The sequence below is a fragment of the Corvus cornix genome, chromosome 6 (assembly GCF_000738735.6).
Source record: "Corvus cornix cornix isolate S_Up_H32 chromosome 6, ASM73873v5, whole genome shotgun sequence".
Taxonomy (NCBI): domain Eukaryota; kingdom Metazoa; phylum Chordata; class Aves; order Passeriformes; family Corvidae; genus Corvus; species Corvus cornix.
Genome location: NC_046336.1, coordinates 27,366,918 through 27,385,711, shown reverse-complemented (window position 1 = coordinate 27,385,711; position 18,794 = coordinate 27,366,918). Strand labels below are relative to the sequence as shown.

Genomic DNA, 18,794 nt, shown 5'->3' with positions numbered 1-18,794 from the left:
TAGCAGATTGGGTTAATTGGTAAAGTGATACTGGCAGCAGCAAACAGCCAAACAGGAAACATTTTAGCTGCATTTCTGAAGGCATTATATTATAGACAAGGAAGATAATCTATCATTTTATTGCTTGAGCATATCACCCCAACATTATGGGCTTTTTCTGGAATCCACGAAGCACAGTCTTAGTAAGGTATTGACAAAGCAAAATGTGGTGAAGCCAAGTGTGAAAAATCTAGCTTCTTGAGAAAGATCAGGACATAGGACAACGTGATAAAGGGACTAACAGGAGTTCAGAAATCCTAAGGTCTGTGAGAATGGAAGGATTTTTAATAAATAGGTGAAACAAAGCTGTACATGGAAGTAAAGTAGGATTAGGTCAACTTAGTTCGGAGTTCAGCAGTGAAGGAAAGGAGATTGCAATGAGCTCTTTTGCAGAATAGTCTTACTTTGGGAGCAATATTGAACTTGTGCTGAATTTGTGGGGAAAAAATATCTTTGCTCTTGGTAATTACTCGTATTTTCAGTTTGTCACTGGCAAGCTAGGAATTCAGAGATAAAAGTTTTTTCCATCTCTAATGTGTCAATTTCAAATTTCTTAGCACTGCTTAGCTAATGTATAGTAAATATGTACTATTTTGTCCTGTGGATGACAATGATGATCAATCCCCAAATGGACCTGTTGATTTCATGTGAAATGTACTTAACATTGGGTTGATTCAAAACTTTGGAAAACTCTAGGATTGCATATATTGGACAGCTGGTTCAAAGCTTAGGTTTTCTTCATGTGTGTGTCTAGCGAGTAGTTTCTTCAAAGGCTCCATTCCCCTTGATTTCCCACTCTTCTGAAGGACTGTAGATAATTGTACTGGGGACAGTGCAGGAATCCATGGGACAAAAACGGTGTGTTTGTCATAAAGCTGAATGCTGCCTTCTTGTACTGCCAGTTCCTCAGGTGAAGGAGACTGAAAGAAAGACAATCTTTTTGCTTGGCTTTCTTTGTTGGTTGGTTGATTTTTTTGTTTGTTTTTTCTAAAGGAAAGTCAATCCAGCTTGTTGAACATCTTTCTATTAAAGAGGAAATGATAGTTTATTCCTGTGCGGTGCAAATCTCTCATTTGCCTAGACATAAAACATTGAAACCATGACCTTATATGTATCTTTTTATGTACCAGAGATTCATAGTCTACTGCAGCTCAAAAGTCAAACTCTCAAGCAATCTGCTTCTGAAATCCTTGATGATCCAAATGATACAACCTTGTCGCTGCAGTAACCGTAATTCAAGTCTCCCCTGTCCGTACATCTAGCACAGCAGCTAAAATATAACCCCTGACTAATGTGGCCAGCTTCATGAAGTAGTAGCAGCCTTAACAATTGGAATTTCCATTACTTGTTTCCTTCCACCTTAATTTAGTACTGACACTAGAGGCTTTTATTTCATTCACTTAATGTCTGTGCACTCCCGAGCACGCAGTTGTAGCTCTCCCAAAGTCAGTTCACTGTAATACACACAGCATGGTCTCCTAGCACGTGTGAATTGTTTCCGCTGGTGTAACATCTCTGCTGGAGTTGTGGAAGGACAGCTCTGCTCAGGCTCAGAGGCATTTGCTGGAGGTGGTGGCACTCTCCTCTGCCTGGTACCCATCCAGCTTCCTCGCAACTGTTCCCATCAGTCAGCTGGGAATAGCTTGGGGGGCAGGGGGGGATGCCTGGTGAGCTCTGGACAATCCTCTGATTTGATATGTGTAGAGAAAATGTCACCCTGCTCCTGGAATATGTTTTTTGTTTAAATGTCACCCCTTACATCAGTGACCTCATCTGACTTGGTGCTCAGCATAGCTTCTCTCTGAAGAGAGGGAGTTTTAAGCAAGTCATAGATTTTGACATAGCCACAGAATGCAAGGAAGAAGGAACACTGTGAGAAACAAAATAGTATTATCTGAGCAAATAAAAATTATTTTTGAAACAGACTAGCAGGCAGTTATGTAAAGCAACTTAAAACCTAATCTAAACATCACAAGCCTCTGAAAAACAAGGAAATTGCCAGTTATGTATACACAGTTTATTTCAGCCTCTGGTTTCCCAGAAGGTTTTGCTGAGGTTTGTGCTGTTAGCTGTGATGGCACTATACCTGCTGCACTGATGTCTCACCTTTGAAAACAGGGCAGGGCTGAAATGGCCGTCTGGGTGGATCATCAGCTTTTTTAGTTAGAGGCTGATTGTACTGAAAGTCTTTAGGTGAGACCTGTGCTGACTATCCCTAACAAATAGAGCTGTGACTACAGCATGAGCTTCCTGTAGCATTTTAACTTCATTATTAGGAGCAGAGTTTTCTTCAGGCAGGCAGAGGGGATATAGACACAGGAGGGAAAGGACTTAGGGAGGTCTGGAGAGAGAAAACTGGAGTATTCTTTCTCCAAATTGCACCTGGTAGTGATAGTGCTGACACATGAAAGAGCTGTGGTGCTGATGTGTTGAAGGGGAATGTTGGCCGGGGCGCTGGCATATCCTCTGCACTTTCCTTTTAAAAATGCCAAGCTATGCTGAACATTTGTGCAGACAAGGATGGAAACCAAAGGAGTAGGAACAAGTGACCTCAGTTTAACATTTCATTCAAATGACAGATCCCCTAATGAGATGCCCACTCTGGTTTCTTAGCACACGACTCAACCTGAAGGATCTCTCAGATCCTTTCAGATGTCCTAACTGATAAGCAAATGGCATGTTATAGATGTGAAAGTAGGACGGAAGCACGTAGTGTTTGATTAAGCAGCATCTCTGTTTCTTAATGCTTAGCTCTGTTCAGTTTGTTATGTGGCTTTATTCTGTTCTGGGGTTTGATACCCCCTCCCCTTTTTTTACACAAATGACTGAAGATTTAGGTATGGGAAGGTAACATGCACAGAATTCACAGCCCATAAAACTGTAACCTTCCTTCTAATACTTATTTATGTGATACTGTCTTTAGTAATGAGGCAATGACTTGTTAGGTTTATCTTACTCCTGGTTTTATTCTGTTCTCCTGAACCCTTGAAATGGAGCCAAGAAAGAGCACTAAAAACAGCAGCGAATTCCTAGGAAAAGTAAAAGGAATAGTACAATGAGAGTATACCTTCAAACTTCTGTGTGTGCATCTGGCTTTCAAAAAAATAAATTCAGTACTAGATAAACTGGCAGGCCAGGAAACTCTGCCATTTTAAGTCCAACAAGTCAGTTTTGTCTTCTCAAAAGTCATCATCCAAGCATCAATGGTTCTGGACTCAGAGAGGACAGATTATAAATACTCTTAATGTAAATGTACCTTTGAGGTATTTGTGAGACATCAAAACCCTACTTTCTTCTCAAGCTGTGTCTTGCTATTTGCTTTAGTTTTGGTTGGGGCCAGTTCTACTGGCTTAGTGTAACTTTTATTTACATCTGTGTGAATTGCTGTGGTTTAATGTGGACCTCTGGCTAAAAGATAGGGTTATATGGTTTAGTCTAGTGCCTATGCAGAGATTAATTATTCCCTTGTACAAATGGCTTTTCTGGCACTGTGGATGCTAGACAGAAACTTTTATTGCTTCATGGCTTTGAGAAATTATCGACCATCTCCTTAGATAAAGACTGAGTTCTCGGTAGTGTTTGCTCTCTGCTGTTTTGTCATCAGATATTTATCATGTTTTAAGATAGGTGTTGGCAGGGTGACCCATTATCAATGTTCAAGCTGAGCTGCCTCACTCTAGTGCATTGTGTGTGTTTGCTTGTCTTTTTGATTATCAAAGTAGAACCCATTCCTTTTTCCTCCCCTTTTTTAATATAATGGCAATTTCTTTCTAACCCGAAGATAAAGGAGGATAAATGCTGTGAAGAGACAGGAGAGGGGTTCTGCAGGTCCTGCACAAATTAATGACTTGAAAGGGGTGAGCATTTTTTAATGTTTGTAGCTTTACCCTGAGAGCAGAAACTTTTGGTTTTTATCTATAGTTCTGCCAACAGCTTCTTTCCTCCCTCATGCCCTCTGTATTTTAGCAATTTCCAATCTAAGGCACAAATGGTATCCAGCATTACTGTACAAGGGTTATAGTTTTATGGAACACCTAAGAACTGGAATGTAAGCTATGAAAAAAATCAAGGAATTAATTAAGGAAGCAGTTAGCTAACTATTTGTATTCTTAGCCTTTCATTTAAGTGTCACACCTTTAGAAGACTTGTACTGAAATGACTAAACAGGTATGTAGCGAAACCAGGCTCTTGTCACAGAAATTAAATGCTGATTAGAAGTATCCCGTGATACATCTTTCTGCATTCAGAAAGAATAAATGTTAATTTTTCCTAGAGAAAGCAAGGGCTGTGGAACCAAGAGCCAAACATGAAATTTTGAAGATTTTTTTTGGTGATGCTAAATGCATGTAGTATATACATTGTTCAGTTTAACAAACCATTGCAAAAGAAGGTAAACACTTTCTTGGTGCCTTTCCTGCTACATATGGAAAGATCTATGTAGAAGGAACTTGTTTTATATGTCACAGTGCAAGAAACTTAGGTGCTGAAGCAGAATTTAAAAATGGCTTTGTAGCTGTTAACAGGTTAGTGAAGAGACTTGGGTGTTTGGGATTTTAGCATGGGATTTTGTTTGCTTGTTTTATTAAAATGTGTGGTTTGTCCATAAAGTAACTGAGCAGCGTGAGGGGCTTGAGGAGCCTAGAAAGATCTGTCCCCTTCCCTGGGGACTATATTAGACCTCTGAGTCATGAAGTCTTTGCATAGTAGGTGTCTGGTTACAAACCTTTTATGGGCCTTACTCAGCTGGGATATCAGCATCTGCATTATAGCTCCCATCTATTCTTAGGTGGTATCAGAGCACGACTGAACAGGCAAGGCAGAGAGAGAACTGCTTTCATTATGTAAAATCCTTCCCTGTTCTCATTCTGTTTTTTCACTTTTTCTGTCTGCCCCATCCTTCTGTCCTGCAGCGCCCTGTTGCTGCCTGTGAAAGCGGTACAAAATGGCTTACAGTGTGACTCTGAATGGACCTGGACCGTGGGGCTTCCGACTGCAAGGGGGCAAGGACTTCAACATGCCCTTGACCATCTCCAGAGTAAGTGTGCAAAAAAAAACTCGTTGAGCTTGTTTGGGTTGGAAAATAGCAGTGGTATGTACACTTTGACCTGGCCTAGCAGAATTGAGGATCTTTGCACCTAGGTGTGAATAAAGACAATATAATGTGAACTTGAAATGTACCAGCTTGAAGTACAACCTGGCATTGATAAAGCCTCAGGAAGACAGTTCTGGTTAGTATGTTTTTATGAATGATGATAGTGTCTCTTTTAAGTAAGCCTCCAGTTCTGTTTTGTACACTGTTGTCCCTTTTTCTGCTGATAGGGGCCTCACTGGTGCTGTTTGGGGGAAGGAGTAGAACAACTCTGAATGGGAATACAGAATTATATTTCTAGAAAATAAACATGTAAATACGCGAAGTCAGGTGTTAAAACTGAACAAAGACAGGGATGTGTCCCCTCTTGTGATGGGGTAAATAAATTAGATAAAAATTAGACATGTCAAGCAGAAGACTCAATAGTACATAAAATACTGTCTTAAATTATGCAGAAGCCTTCCATTTGCAGCTGACAAACAGCATGTGATTTAATAATTAATTACCTGGTGTAGCTGTCAATTACAGCCATATACTTCCTAGATGCCTTTTTTTTTTATCTTCCCCTTGAAGTGTTATTTTAAGGTGTTGCCGTTCAGTACTCCTATTATCTGAATTAGCTCAGTTATTTAAATATTTTTTAACTTGTCTGGTTTCAGGAAATTTGTGTTTCCCTTACCTACTTCTCTGTTATAAGATAGCTCTGTGTAATTTCTGGTAGCTCCTTTCTCTTTTTTTCTTGTTTCTGACATTTCCAGATCTTCTCCAGAATGTTCAGATCTTTCTAGAGAGGTCTTGGTTCCTCTACAAATCACCTGCAGAGGACTTTGCAGTACAGTGACAAGAGAGGTTACTTACATAACAGTATGTAAGAGAAATACCAGAATGATTTAATCAGACAAACAAGTAGAATGCAAACAAAAGGTGTGCTCCACTGCAAAAGTAATAATTAAAAAAAAAAAAAGCCACCTACACTGCTTTTAAAACTATGTTGGTTTTTTGGTAGTGAAAAAATACAGTCTGTTAAGTTGTGGGTACAAAATTTATATCTCTGCAACAAATGTGATTCAAAGTCAGTTGGTGAGCTGCTGAAGTCTTAGCTATGCTATTTCATATTCATCCTGTGAAACTGTATCATCTGATCTCCCTTGTTCTTATGCACATTATTCCTTTCTTGGAAGACAGAGCCACATTTACCTTGATACTAAGGCCTATGATGAGGAGATGTACTTTTCATAACTCCTTTTGTAGAAGCAGCATAGTAATTGCAAACAAGGCTGTTCTGGCAGTGTTATTTAAAGCAAACAAGTAAAAGACAACCTAATATACCCCCTGCCCACAAAAATAAACTCTCTTCGTAAACTCAGATTAATCTTGCTCCTGTAAATAGTGTTGGTATTTCTTTTCTCATCCCACCCAAGCTAAGTACAGAGAGATGCCATTATATTTTTGTAGGCATTTGCATGACACTTTGCAGCCTGCACTGTATGGTGTTGATTATTTTCTTCTAAGTCATTCAGTCATACCTAGAGTCTGTCAGTCATGGGCCAGTGCTGTGGCACTTGCACTGTATACGAGACAATCAGTAACGAAAAGCCAGTTGTTTCCCAAAGAGCTCATTGTCTCAGATTGTACTCTCTGAAAGTGTAAGCACTGTGCCCAAAGGCTGCATGATTCTCATAGGGCTTTGGAGAGCATAGAAGGAGCAGAAGCGAAACTGCAGCGGCTGAATTCCCAGAGGTGTGGAGGAATTAGCTCTTCACACAGTTGACTGCATTTTCAGCCCTAGCAGTGTCAGAAAGCCCTGTTAAATGTCTTGAACTCCTTCCCAGCAAGGCCCAGTTTTTAGCTGGGACTACTGCTTTGGCATGGGATTGGATTTTAGAGCCTGTCTTATGAGGGTAGAAGCAGACATACAGGAATTAACATAGTCTCTTTCAGAGGGAGCTGGGATAGTTATGCCTGATGGTTGTGATGTTTTTAATTGGAACATAGTTTAATACATGACTTTTGATTATAATCTGGTTTTTTTCTTTTGCATCTATCACATAAATGTATCTCTAAACAGATCAGATATTCCTGTTAATCAGAAATTTGCAGTCATAAGTGAGTTGACCTATGAATTCAGCCATAACTGCAGTCTTAGTGTGGTGGGAAAAGGGAAGCTGTACTTACATTTTTAAGATATTCCTGGTGGGGAGGAGAGGAGAGAAGATAACTGTGAGGAAGATCTCTCTCTTGGAAAGGGTACACAGCTCTGAATGTTGCTAGCAGATGCTGTACACCTATTTATGGACTGGTTTTGATCCACAGCTGCCCTGAGATGAGATTAGACTTTCTATGTGCAAGATGAGTCCTAAACCCCAAATACTTGAACTTAAAGAGTATTATAATTGCTTTTAATACCAGATGTGCCGTGGCCCTTTTGGCTACATGTGCACAATGTCCCTCTAAGCCTGCAGTCAGGGTTTGCATGCAGACATTTTCATTGTGCTCTGACTGCCCCCAATTAATTAGACTGTTTGTGGGTGGGCCACAGAGAACAGAAAGATTCCTCCATTTTCATGAGGGCTCTGTGCTCTTCTGTCATGATGCAAGAGAATTGCCTCTAAGCTCCTGAGAAAGATGATGGAAAGAGTCTAACACACCAGGGTCGTTCATCCCATCTACAGTATTAGACCAACATGTTTCCAAGGACCCTTCTGAAAGAGGACACCAGTATTGTGCCATTATGAAGTTAGTCCACACATAGACATAAAGTGGGGACCTCTTGACCTGCACTCTGTCAGCCGGCCCTATACAATTCCCACCCATCTTGCACTTTACCTGGAGAGCGGGGGAGAAATCCTGAAGGTCTTTGAAACCTGCTGACAAAAGCACGATTCAGGATTGTGGGATTGCTAATGCTTTTAACACAGTGGACTAGGAAAGGAATTGCCCAGAGCTGTTTGGCACAACAAATCTTCAAAATGGTGTCTGAGACACTGTATTTTTTTCCGTTTAGGTAGGCCCAGGTAATCAGCTCACTGCTGAATAGTCAACAGCATAATGCACAGGAGTCACAGTCAGTCAGCTGGGTGACAGGTGAAGATGTGTTCCCCTGAAATGGATTGTTCTACTTATCTGTTCTTTATCTAAAAATAAATGCCTGACTAACATAGGGGGTGGGAAGAAGAAAAGAGGAAACAAAAACAAGTAGGGAAGAGTTAAGGTCACTCTGCAGCTTTCACACTCCTTCAACAATAGCATTGGGAAATCATCTGTAAACTATTTTTCCAGTTCCCACCCTGTGGACAATCCTACCCACTAGAAAAATTCTGTCATGAGTTGTCAAATTCTGTCATGAGATGTCATGAGCAGGTAGCAGAGGTAGGAAAACAGTATTGACAGACTTAGTAAAGCTGAACGTCTGTCAGCCCTGCTGAAATGAATGAGGCTTGCAGGTCGTTGGCAGTGCTAAACGCTGTCACCAGTGGCGTGATCATATACGTAAATCTGCTCTTTCCAAATTGACATGGGCAGCAAAGCTGTTTATTTCCTCCTCCTGCTTGAACTGTCTGGAAGCAAGCAGAATTCATTAATTTTATAAACCTAATCCTCTGTAAGAAGGCTTTTGGACATAGTTAATTATCTAAGTGCTCAGTTGCCATGTTACCTAAGATGGTACAGTTTTGCATGGTTGGATGCAATAACCATGTTCTGAACATCTTCATATGTTTTTGAATCTTTATTTCTGAACACTAAACTGTTCTAGTGAGTCAGGCTGGCTTGCAGGTGATGCAATGAAGGTATGAAGGGACTATCATCATCTAGGTAGTGGAAATGGAAATATTCCCTAAATCACTGTGGTAACTCACAACTGGTATATTCATTCTGCAGTTATCCATACGGTTTTGTATTTCCTGATAGAGAGGTTTTTCAGCTGCTTGGATTCCAAATCAATAGGGAGCCTGAAACAGGAGATAGTGTTTAAACAAAACAAAAACATTAAAGAACTACTTTTCTTTATTTGATTAAGTGATGAAAAGGTTGAAATCTGATGATGATGTAAGTGCAGGGAGGGAAAACAGCAAACACTGCTATAAAAAGAATTTAATTAGCTGATCTGTATACTTACTCTGCTACAAGCAGCCTGAAACAGCTTTTTGAGTATGGAGGAAAACCCTGGTCTAGCATTTTGCTGTCTGTTTCTGCAGGAGCAGGAAGGTTTTTTCTCACAGTTGTTAGGATCTTTGCTTTTATCAGCATCTCTTCCTGATTGCTTCCTGTCCCTCCTCCACTCCCTAGCATACATATGCCAACCTCTGGCTGTCACTGCCTTTGCTTTAGAGGAGCCATGTGAGAGTATTCATTTCCTGTGGGCTATTGCATATCGGTGCCTTACAACAGACCACTGAGGAGTGAAGGCAGTCTGTCTTCACCTTTTTTCTTCTGTTCACGAATGCAGGAAAACCTCAGATGATCTGGGTCAGGCTCTGTGCATTCTGCAGCTGTCCTTTGAATGGCTGTGTGGGGCTGTGCATAAATCATAATCAGAAAAATGCAGTTTACCTGTATTGAACTGAATCAATTCAGCAAATTCTCTTGAAGTGCTGATCCCACATCATCTGTTAAGCATCCACCTTTGGTGAATCAGACTGCTGAGTAGCTGTCCTACAGCTGCAACAGCAGCTTTGAGAGGGTTTTTAAATCTCCAAATAAGAAGTCCTCCACGATATCAAAAGCTATAGATTAGTATTTATAATAGTTGGTATTCTACAAAACTAACAGATAAATCTGGTGTCCTCTAGAAGTCTAGGAGTCTTCCTCTTCAACTCTTACTCAGTAGAGATGTTTCCTTTTTCCTTTAAAGCTCAAATGACAGATTCAACTTCTCAGAAGGGAGTGAACCATTTAGTATAGCGACTGTCTTATGCCTAGATAAACCGTAGTAATTTCTTATGCCTGAGCAGTTTCACATTCCTCCAGTCTTCTTACAGTTTAACTCAAAATAGTTCCTTGTGAGAGGAAAATTAAATACTTGCAGGCCAGCTTTTCAGAACACTCTGAAACTTCACTATCTATTTTTTTGATAAAACAACTATTCTGTGGGCCTCAGCATTTCTTTGGGATAATCTATTTAATTTGTTGGTTACTTCTTGAGTAACAGTCACCTCCTCTGAAGTTACAGCATTCTGAATTTTATTACCTGCAATTATTTGTTGTATATGCAAATCTGTCAGTGTCATAGGAGAGTGCTACTTATTTGAGGTGGTATGTTTGCTTTCAAACTAATTTGCAAGCCAGTTCTGGTATGTTTACAGCTACATTGGAAATGATTGTGTTTCTGTGAGCCTGAGCCCTACAAGTAACTCTTCAACCTCCTGATTTGGTATTGTTTATTTGAGATGTTCCAGTAGACAGCATCTGTACTATAAATGGCAGCTCAGTGTACAGGGCATCTGTATGATAAGGTTCCATGTCTCATCAAACACAAGTGTCATGTCAGACAAGGAGAGGGGGAGCATATTCTGTAGTTGCATTCCATTTAAATAATACTTGTTGGACCAGAGAAATGAGTTCTGGCACCTGCAGATCAAAAAATCCCAGGATACTGGGAAGGCAGTTCAAGTCCCTGCTCTGAATAAAACAGAACAGAGTTTTAAATATGGCTGTGCAGGTGCTCTAAGAGGTAAGGCATTAGTTATTCTGAGGTAGACAACATTTCCTGTCTTGACGAAAAATACTGTATCAGGTCTGAGGAGTAATCCCAGTGGATGTTTCACCAGAGCCACTAACACTTTAAGAGAAGGTTTGATTTCAGCAAATACCTAATTTTGTTATCCAAAGCAGTTCCAGCACAAGGTGAGTTTTCCCTTCTGTGTAGACAGTCATGATAGAAATAAGAAGCTTGCGTTTTCTTTCCTTGCAGAAAATATTCTGAAAAATCCATGAAGTTTGTTGTTGTAACTTTAAACTCAAGGGTGTTTTTGTTGAACAGTGCTTTTCTTACCATTTTATTTAAACTGTAGCATGATAACATAATGTGATTTGAATGCATGTATTGTACTTGGCAAAATAACTTTCAGGAAGAACGTGTAGCTAGCTGCAGCTCTTGGTCAAATGATTTCTCCTTTAAATCAGGTATGTACTTGGAACATAAAGGCAGCCCCTCTTATCTGTTTGTGTGATTGAAGTAATCACTAAATACTAAGCCCACTGCTGAAGGTCAGGGGTATATAAGGAGTATATGTGCTCTGCACAGAAACTGTGTGCAGAGAAATCACCTATTTCAGGCTGTGTTCTTCAATTCTATCTGTTCTGAATTTCAGGAGAAACATAACACCCTGTTAGAATATAGGCCAGATAAATGTGAGTAATGGCCTGTAATAGCTGAAGTTCTGGTTTAAATGGTGTTACATCATCAAACCCGCTGCTCTGACTGTTCTGACACAAAATACATAACCCATGAACTTGAAGCCCTTTCTTATTTCACCTCCTAAGTGCTTTTTAATTTGGAGTGTGATTGTAGCTGAATCATCAATACTTCTGTGGCATTATCTGTGAAAAGAGCTCAGTGTGTGAAATAACTGGGCTGAATAACATCTGTGCAATTGCCAGCTCAGTTATAAAGTGACTTTGCAGCTTTCTTTCCTGTGAAAGAAAGGGAAATGCAACTGTTCCCTTGAACAGGAGGTATATAGTGTTAGCTGTGAGAAGCTTCATGAAAAACTCAAGACTGGTGAAAAACTGAGTTCACAAGCGGAAGTAACAGTAGCTCTTGTGGTTTTATCGGGGAGGGAGGAAAGGGTTTCTTACCCTAAGGAAACAGATCCACAACTCAAATGAGTTCTATTCCTTTTTTGCTTGTTTAAGCATTTAACAATGTGCCCTGGCAACTGGATAATGTGGTCTGACACATTGTTCAGTCTTTGACTTAGAGTTTACTTATATGAGAATATAATTGATGTAGTATTTCAGGAAGTCCTCAGATTTACATAATTATTATTAAAGTTAATAATTTTGCAGATCCTTTAGAATGAGTAAACATCAGGAGGTAACCATTAAATATGATTTTAAAGTTGCTGAACTGTTAGTGTTTTATAATTAAAATGCCCAGTAGGATTTTTTTCAGGTAAAACTTATTAGTGTCTGATGTCTGAACTCTGTAAATGACTGTCTTAATAACACAGCAGATATCTCTGTCATTATCTCCATTCTGAATACATTATTGCAAAATGTTCTCCAGCCAGTGAAACACAAAGAGAAATTAGCTCTACAAATATGCTATCATTAACTTTCTATACTAGCAACAGCAGTTCCCATCTTGTTGTCTAATTAGTAGCATAAAGTATTGCTATTGTCTGTCAAAAATGTGGATATTTAAAAACCAAATAACACCAACCTTGAGTAGCAATGTGGAAGTATGAAAATGGTGTACAAAATGCAATAGTCTTCATTATAATCTAGCTTTCACAGTGGCCGGGAGCTAGCTGAGAAGACAATCTCATGTAGCCAGTTTGTGTGTAATCAGAAGTTTCTGCACATGGGTACCTGAGGTGCCACCATTTTAATGCATAATATAGCATTAAGTAGTGTCCAGTGTAATATGAGATAATACTCTCTACTGAGTTTTGTTGCAAGATTAGCCAAATGATCAATGTGCAGGTAAATTATTAGTCTCCATTGAAAGATCTTGAGAAGGGGTGAGGAAGGAGGGAAATTCCTGCTGAACATGGTAAAAATCAATTGCAACTGCAAGTTTTGAGGAAATAAATGAATTTAAAACATTGTCTGATAATGCCAACAGTAGTGTGCTAGTAGAAATGAATAATGCTAATTGAAAAGGAATGATTTCTATATACAGCATGTTAAAGGACTGTTTCTTCCATACTAGTGTAATTAAAGCCTTAATAAAAAGGTTACCTGAGAGCAAAATACCATAATAGGCTTTTTGTTACAATTGTCTAAATTCCTAAATACTAATTTGATAAAAGCATGATATGATATTTAATAAATGGAATTCAAAAAGAATTTCATTTTTTCTGGTACAGAGTGAGGACAAGGATCTCAATAAATGTGCTGTTCAGGTACATTGTGTTGCCCCGTAATTCACGTTACATAGTTAAAAGCAAACAGATATCACCTGTCAAAATGTGTTGCATAGATGATGATTTTAAAAAAAAGTATTTTATTTAGCTACTATCATAAGCTCAGGTGCTAAAAGAAATAGAAGCTTGATCATATGAAGCTGGCCCTGAAGGTCAGCCTTACTGTTGGGTGTCCTTTGGGAACAGTTCTAAAATCTTCCATTTTTCAGATCCGTGAAGAGTATAGTATTTCCCCCAAATGTAAAGCTATTTATGTGTTGTTCTAAGAGATTTTCAGGAGAAAGAGCACACAATAAATAGAGAGAAGAAAGTACCTGGAAATTAGGTACCCTGAAAAAATTCATTTTCAGCTTACAAATGGCTCCAGATAATATCTTGAATGGGCTTCATACAAGGCGACTCCTCTCTTTGGTAGTGGTGGTTAGTTGCCATTTTCCCAAAAAGTCAATGAGATCTTGCTCTTCTTTTAGGAAGACTAAATGGGCCAAATGTCTTAAAGGCATGCAAATCCCCCGATGAGGGTAGAGTTACTTTCTGCACCTCCCACGTGCGTAGCTGGTGTTGTGATCATTTATGCCACAGGTGTTCAGTGCCTGGACATGGTGCATAAATAGGTTTTAACCTTTCTCCAAAATCCTTCCAAATACACTTGATTTGTAGCAATGGCAGCTGAGGATTAGGAGGAAAACAGCCTTTCACATGCTCTCACTATATTCCCACCTTTGCCTTGCTCAGAGTCCAAATTCCAGCCTCTGGGCTGTTTTGGCCCCATGCCTCTCTTGCTCAGCCATACCTAATACAGACATAAACCCTTATTCTTATTAAACGTAACAGGCTTAAGGGCACATGCTTACTTTTAACAATTTATGGGTTCTCAGTTTAAAACCAGCATCAGTGATAATTAGTCTTTGTGGCATGAATAAAAATACTTGCAATGCATTGTGGTACTTATTACACCCTATGGTTAGGGTGCCATGCACACTCTTGAGAAGCCTCTGTGGGACTCTCATGCTATATTTAAAGTGTCCAGTAACTTAGGAAGCTATTTTGAATTGGAACCAATGCTACGTTTACCTCAAGCTTCTGGAATGGGACATCTTATCCAAAACTCCAAAAATACTACATGTAACCCCAGATTCTGGTACATAGTGCCAAATCAGAATGCCCTTGTATTAGGGTGAATTTGGGCTGCCTTTCCTTGATCCTGGGGGTCACTGGGACCATGCTGTTCTATTTGAGAATGTCAGCATTCTCTCCTTACCTAATCATCGCTGGTTCAAAAATGACTAAGGGCAGTTGCTACTATGGCAGGTGTTAAAAAAAGGAATAGTCGAAGCAAAAGGGTCTTTTTAATCAGCATTGGCTAAGGTTAAGTATTGTAAGAAATAAATGGATAGTATTTCTGCTAATTTTTTTTTTTTGCAAGAGTTGTAAAACACAAGTGCCCTCCTAACCTACTCTCAAAATTCCTTTACTGTCTAAAAGATTCTTATCTTACTGTTTTGCTTAAATTATCTAACAAATTATTCAAGATGAAATCCTTCTGTCAACTGTATGGGGTGGGGTGGATGAGGATCTCTGTATTACGTGTGTGCTTTGCTTTCTTTATGACAAGAAGTGGTCAGCAGTCTGTAAGCATCATCAATTGTGTGGACAGCAACAAACCACATCTACCTGAACCATAGTCTCTTCTCTGTTTAATTGACTGCTTGGTACTGCTGCTTTTCAGGGCAACACTTCTAAAATTGAGGCACGTGCTGGCTTGCCATATAGTTCTCAGTAGTTCTGGATGAATGCACAGAGTTGTGGGTATCAGACTGTTGGCACCTGATGGAAAGGGTGAACAGATTATTGAGGTGCCAAAATTGTTTGGCTGTTTGACCCCTGAGGAATAGCAAAGTTTTCCTCTCTTTTGAGGGAGGCTTTATGCCACCCTTGAGAACTGTGTGCCTCAGCTGTAGCAGCCGGCTGCAAGGACAAGTACCAATGGCTCTTGGCATTCATCCTCACTCCAGGTGAGATTGTTCTCTGCTGTCTCCTCCTTCCATATGCCTGGAATGCTTATGTGGCCTCCTTCCCCTGCCTCCTTTCCTTTCTTTATTCCCACATTCTGCCTCACCAGAATGTGCTATCCTCTCTTTGCTCCCAGCTTTTGATGCTGTTCAGATTAAGTGCGGTTAGAGTGGAGGAGCAAAGAGATGAAGACTGTATTTGGAAAATGAAAGTTTTAGACCCTCCAAAAGGTGTTATAATGTCCTACAGAGCCATGAAGGGAAAGAGAAAGAATGTGCAGGAAGGAGGTGGATAAGTACAGTACCTCATGGAAGTTCACGACTGCTCTGTGTGAAGCTGGGGGCTTTCCTGTTTCTCTGATTACATGTGTTGCTGTATTAAATAAGTCTTCTCTAGCCTCTGTTGAGGGACCCAAGCTGCAATTAATACCAATATAACTTCTGTGTTGACAATAGAGTATATCCCATTGAGAATTCCTTGAAGAGACTTTCCTCCTTTTACAACCACACATCCTATGGTCCACAAAATGATGGATTTGTCCTGCTCAGCAGCAATTCCCTTCTCCTACATATCTGTGCTTAAGTTTCTGCAGTGCAGTGGTTCCTCACTCTGCAAAATGTCATCTTAGATTGTAATCTCCAACTTTTTCTCTGAAGAAAATACGTTGAGCATCGATAGTAAAACACATTATTCTTCTTTAAAAATATATATATAAAAAATACAAGCAGATAGTGATTGAGAGCATTTCCATGAATTTCCCATGCCAAAACATGGGGATTAAGTGGTGATGAAAGGAAACAAAATGGAATTTACTTCTTGAAGGTCTAGATAATTTGTGAATTAATTCAGTTTTAATTTCATATCAGTTTTGTCTAGACCAAATTCTTTCCTAGGAAGAATGAGAAGTCTAAAGATTGATCATTTACATGAACAGGGTTACTCTCTGGAAGAATATGAAGTGGTTTTGGTTTTTTTTCCAGTGTATGTGACTTGTCATGGAGGTTATCCCAGCTTGTGGGAACATTCCTGGCCAAAAAAATAGCGATCATCCCTTCCACAATATCGAACACATATTTGCAGTGTGATTGACAAGATGAGGAGGTGGTATATAATTGCTTTGCATGTCAAAGGACTGGCAGTGTATGAAACCAAAACTAGAACTTAGCTGCTTTATTTATCCCTTGAACAGATGCAGTACCAGCAGCTGCAGTAAGATCTTTTTTACATTCCACCCACGATTCCCTGGAGTTCATGTGTCCTAAAGACAACCTGGAAAGGAGGCAGGACACTCTCTTGTACAGTATTATATTTTATAAGTACAGTGTGAGATTCTGATCCTTCTCTTAGGGAAAGAATTCCAAGCTGGATCTGAGTTTCATGCCATTTGATGATATGGGTAGATATCTTTATCTCTTGCCACTCTTGAGTATTTAGCTCAAATACTTAATTTGGTCTCTACATTTTGTTTTATTAAAACTCTGTATAGACTAGAAAGCAGAATGAAGAAGTAGTTTTATTATAATTTAACACTTATTTGTCTTATTAACTGGAGCTTTTATTAGTTTTATCTGAGGGAAGCATCCCTAAAAGGACTGGTAAACAATGTTACTTCTTTTGTCTCCATTAAGTCTTGATCCTTCTCCAGTGGTTTTGCAGAGATTGGGTTGGGTTCCAATATTAAATGCATCTTCATGCTTAGGAGGCCAGGGAAGAGCTCTCACCATACAGCTGATTGTTAAGCCTCTATGGTCAATGTGTAAATAAAGGGTTTAGGTAGGAATAAACTTTCCTTGTTGGAGTTTAATTTTAGAACGGTGAATGTTCTGGCCTGGATGCCACAAGTCTTTAGTTTCAGTCTTCCCATAAAGCATCTCGGCTGCTGTCTGAGTAGAGACTATTTGTGCCATACATCCACCCCAGTGTGCTACTGCTCTTGGATACACTAATGCTGTAAAGAGAGATGTTTAGAAAATACTCTCTAAAATATTATCTTTTCCCACTGCAGACAACCCAATTTTGCAATAGCAAAATAGGGTTCAGGAACTATTGAGAAAAGCCCCCAAACTGCCAACGTTTTTTGGAAAATAAACGGTACATGCCATCTTTTGAAGCTGTTCGTATCTTCTCACCATTTCAGCAATGACAATAATGGGATACTCAGTAAAAATTCATTTTCTCAGCATGTCACGAGAGAAGCTTTTTGCTGGCTAAATTCTAACACCTTAAAAGAGATTGATGACCCTCTTTAAGAGTGAAGTTGAAACATCTAATTGTTTCTTAGTATTTATTTGAATATTTTCAAGTATTTATTGAGTAAAGTCATAATAATTAAAATCTCCAAATCCCTAGGTTTATCTGTTAACAACAACAAAAAAAATCAAATAAAAGCATGTTTTTATAGAAAGATATCAAATCCTGAGAACAGATGAAAAAGGCAGCGATTTGCAATGTCCTTAGTACATTTTTAATTGAGCTCATTTTTGGTTGGAACACAGGAGGTTTTCTCCCTATTTTCCCTAGTGGGATGCAAATGGCCTAAAGAAAAACCTCTCCTTTTTTTTTTTAATACCTGTGACTGACAGATATTCCTGATTACACATATATATAAAACAATATATATATATATCTTTTCTCTATCATTTGTCACACCATTACTTACTTTTTGCCCAGTTTATCTTGCTTTGATACCAGAATAAGTAAAATCCTGGCTGTTCCGATGGTATCTTTTTACTTCTTGTGCAGCTTCATTCCAAGGACAAATAGCCATTGGTTGGCTCTGCCTCTTGACACTTTCCTCCTTTCCTCTGGTGACTTGTATCACTTTGTAGTGTGAGTAGGTTGCGCCATGACAGTCCTCAATTCAATTAGATAATGTAATGGAGAGAGTTTAACGTGGCCTCATGTTCAAGGAGAGCTGCCTAGAAGTTGCACTTAAAAATTGATAATACGAATTTTAACATCCTCTTAACTTTGAAATACATCTTTCACTTTCTGTGATCCTTGATGTTGTCTTGAATTGTTGTTCTCCTTTCCGTTCTTAACCTCTGACACCTCCATAATCTGTTTTCTATGGTCTATTTTCATTGCAAAGACCAGTGAGAGAGACTAGGACAGGACTTTACTTTTTGATTAAAATATACATTGTCCATTTTGTGAGATGAGAAGACCATGTTACATGATACCCTTTCTGTTAGCTTCACTCCTACCCACTGTTCTCCATAGTCTCAGCATATATATAATGGTTTATATCCTCTAAGTGGAAACCAAAGGAACTACAAGACTGAACAAACTGTGCAAATACTAGGAATGTAAGCATATATCCCAAGATAGTGAGGTTGTTAGCAACCACTGTATGTACTAATGGATATCTAAGCTGCATGTGGAAATGCCTGGTAATTTTTGGTATCACCATCTCTCACTATCAAAGCATTGGGCAATATTCTGCTAGGACTGGGATGGTATTTTGAGATTTAAGTTTGGATTAAATAATGTCAAGAGAAATGCCAGTGTGACAGAAGAGAGAGCACTGTAAGCCTACATACTGGCATGGGACCATAAGGAAG

At 39.2% G+C, this 18,794-nt stretch overlaps 1 protein-coding gene across 14 annotated transcripts in view; it reads left to right on the top strand.

Annotated features, from left to right (window-relative positions):
• The window catches only part of LDB3 (LIM domain binding 3), a 116,148-nt gene that overhangs the window by 1,219 nt on the left and 96,135 nt on the right, over nt 1–18,794 (top strand). For 9 of the 14 annotated variants that reach the window (XM_039553730.1, XM_019286653.3, XM_019286656.3 and 6 more), the window contains exon 1: nt 4,857–5,074. In XM_039553730.1, coding sequence (XP_039409664.1) covers nt 4,982–5,074 — 93 coding nt within the window. In that variant the 5' untranslated portion in view covers nt 4,857–4,981. The other 5 variants (XM_019286648.3, XM_019286658.3, XM_039553729.1 and 2 more) reach the window with 4 other exon arrangements.